Genomic DNA, 2,788 nt, shown 5'->3' with positions numbered 1-2,788 from the left:
CGGAAGCACTAATTACGCTTGAGGTTTGTAGCGCGCCCTAACTGAGACGTCCGCAAACAAACAGCAAGGAGCAGCCACCAACGTGAGCGCGCACTTCACGCAGACAAAGCACAGCAGCAAACACACACACGGAGAAGGGGAAAACAACGGACAGAAAGAAAAGGCCGCCCTTGCGACGGTAAAACGCACCGTCACAGCAACGGATCCAGCACTGCAAACGCACGCTCACCCAGCAAGCCGCCGCGACGCCGCACAGACGGTAGGAAGCCACCAACGATGTAACTCGCAAGGTTCAGCGTGCGCTCCACCACTGTTCGTCGTCGCAAAACGCGCTCCTCCAACAGCAAACGCCGCACACCAGACATCCATCGCCCGCACAGGGGATGCCGCACAAAGCAGAGAGTCCCCCATTCATCTGCCACAGCTGCGTACTCACGCGAAGAAGTGGCTCCACCACCGCCACCAAAGCCTGTAGGAGACCATGCAGCACTGACGTCCACTCCATCGAAGCGTTCTTCGCATCACCAGATGGAGGATCCCCGTCACTGGTCCGCGCCTCCCATCGCACAGAACCCTATACGGCCTGCCAACGCCGAAGCAGCGCATTTTTTTGCTTCAACTGTACTTTCTTGTGGGCAAAGACGCATCCTATGCAGTAAATATTTTACGGAAATCCAAGCAGCAAGGCATTATCAATGCGCATTACAATACTGAGTAATATATGTTGATGCGACGTAATGTAAATTTCTTCTGCGACGTGTTTCTTTTCTCGACTGCAGAAGGCTCCAAGTGGTTAAGCGTAAAACTGTTTGCCCAATAAAAGTCTCGGCTTTCTTTTAGTCAAATCATTGCGAGAGGCACGCGTGCACTTCCCGCCACGCAAACAGCGGTTCAGCTCCCAAAGGATATTTTGCTTTGCCTCACTCTCATGCAGTAGCAGTGTTTCTCGGAACAGTCGCTCCTCTAGAACCAACTCCCCCTGATACCTATCCAACGCAGAGTGTACAAGCTGCATGGCACACCGGCGATTTTCGTCGGATGCCTGGAGCAGCTGGGAACGCATCCTCCTCCGCTCCTCCTCACCGTGGCGAAGCAGCTCCTCCATGGTGTCCAGCCGGGAAACCAGAACAGCGTTTTGCTCTAGTAGGCTTGCGCTGCCAACTGAAGGACCGGCCTTCGGTTGGTTCTGCCTGCTTCTGTGCTGCGCGTCATGGGGCTCAAGGGGGAAACCAAGTTGCAGCCGTTCTTTCAGTCTCCGAATCCGTGTTTCCTCCTCCGACGGCAGGGCATTTCGTTGCCTTCTTTGCTCCTGCAGCCAGACCTTCGCAGACGCCCTCATCTGCGCTAAGAGCACGCAAAAAAAAGTCAGAAATAAAATAAAATAATAATAATAATAATCTAACACGCAACTAATGAGAGCCGCCCCCTCCCCCTTATGTTTTCCATCTTATTTTTTTTCTGCTCCATCGGCGTCGACGCGCAATGATCTCCGGGTTTCTGTCCGGTAGCCTCGCTACTCCTCGTGGCTTAGTGCTGGGCGTCAGGCATTGCCTGCGCCTCCTCAAATCCACGGCACAGCGCGTGTGGGCCCGCAAGGGCCCAACAGCAACCGCCACGCCATGCAGATAGGTAGCCCACCGCGGGGAGTGGCGGCAATGACTTCACGCGATGCTCATGGCCTTTGAGCTTCAAGACCCTTCGCCAACATGTTTCCCTGCCGTCACCACGACGCGCCATCTTGCAGAGACGAGCAGTTACGGTCGTTGTAAAGCGAGGGTCCCTAAAAGCCGTGGCGCAGCATAAATCCGCACCTACCCTGTGCTGTGCCCATGCCGTGCTGCGTCGGCCACGCTTCGCCCACCATACAGCGCCGAAAGGCACGACCGCACCGTATCGGTGTCGCTTACGCATTCTGCATGCTGTTGCCCCAAGGAGAACTCCATTTTACAGGCGGTGGGTTACATGGCTCAGGCAGGCCACCTGCAAGTGTATGCGGCGCTGGCCCATCGGCTGGAATAATGTGTACGGGGAGTGCAGCAGCAGAGAGTAGCACGTCCTAGGAGGCGGGCCCTGTCACTGCGGCGCACGGGCGCCACGTCCCTGTCGTATTCATCATCCTTCTTTGCTGGTGGGAGTAAAAAGACACGAAACAGTGTGCGTAAGAAAAACACCATCCAAGCAAAAACAAAAACAAAATGGGAAAAACAAAAGGAACTCATCGCCGTACACACACGAGATTATATTGCACAAACAGACACGCGCAAATTTTTCATTATTCACATCCTTCCTCTTTTCTTCCCTGTTGCTGCTCGAGCGCCAAGAGTGCCCGCAACACTGCATTGCGTGCCGTGCCACACCTTGCACGTGTATGCCTTTCATGCATCCACACAAAAAAAAAAACACGGACTGCGTAAGACACAATGTGCCTGATCACTTCAGTGCACTGATATTGCATTATTTTTTTTGTTCTGCTACATGTTTTGCTGGGACTGTGGGAACATTGCCAGCCTCACCTCACCCCCACGCCTCTCATTTCCACGGTGGTCATGCGTGAGCGCTCGCGTTACTGTTTTGTGGTTTAACCGCCTTTTTGCGCGCCGCCCAGGCCTTTTTGATAAGGCCCGACAGCCCAAAAATGTGCTCGGCGAGAAGGACCCACTGCCATACGGATGCGAGTAGAAGCAGGAACAGCGGCCAGAGAAGGCGCGCCTCCGCGTTGTACATGGCGTGCATGCCCTTCCCAACGGTGAACTCCACAAACTGCCCCAGCTGAAAAAGACCGGCAACA

General features: G+C 54.5%; 2 protein-coding genes across 2 annotated transcripts, besides 2 other annotated features; both read right to left on the bottom strand.

Annotated features, from left to right (window-relative positions):
- Window positions 1-793: 793 nt before the first annotated feature.
- Window positions 794-1,339, bottom strand: TraAM80_09080 (uncharacterized protein; the record flags this gene model as incomplete). The annotated part of the gene is made up of 1 exon (XM_029385784.1): window positions 794-1,339. The coding sequence occupies one exon, from the start codon at window positions 1,337-1,339 to the stop codon at window positions 794-796; it is 546 nt and encodes a 181-aa protein (XP_029234365.1).
- A 31-nt stretch (window positions 1,340-1,370) lies between these two features.
- Window positions 1,371-1,398: a microsatellite.
- Window positions 1,399-1,527: 129 nt separating this feature from the next.
- TraAM80_09079 (uncharacterized protein) lies at window positions 1,528-1,911 on the bottom strand (the record flags this gene model as incomplete). Its single annotated transcript, XM_029385783.1, has 1 exon — window positions 1,528-1,911. The coding sequence occupies one exon, from the start codon at window positions 1,909-1,911 to the stop codon at window positions 1,528-1,530; it is 384 nt and encodes a 127-aa protein (XP_029234364.1).
- A 249-nt stretch (window positions 1,912-2,160) lies between these two features.
- Window positions 2,161-2,210: a microsatellite.
- Between the last annotated feature and the right edge of the window lie 578 nt (window positions 2,211-2,788).

This window comes from Trypanosoma rangeli, assembly GCF_003719475.1.
Source record: "Trypanosoma rangeli strain AM80 chromosome Unknown Tra_15.4_contig_00509, whole genome shotgun sequence".
Lineage (NCBI taxonomy): Eukaryota > Euglenozoa > Kinetoplastea > Trypanosomatida > Trypanosomatidae > Trypanosoma > Trypanosoma rangeli.
This window is presented reverse-complemented; position numbering and strand designations above follow the sequence as displayed.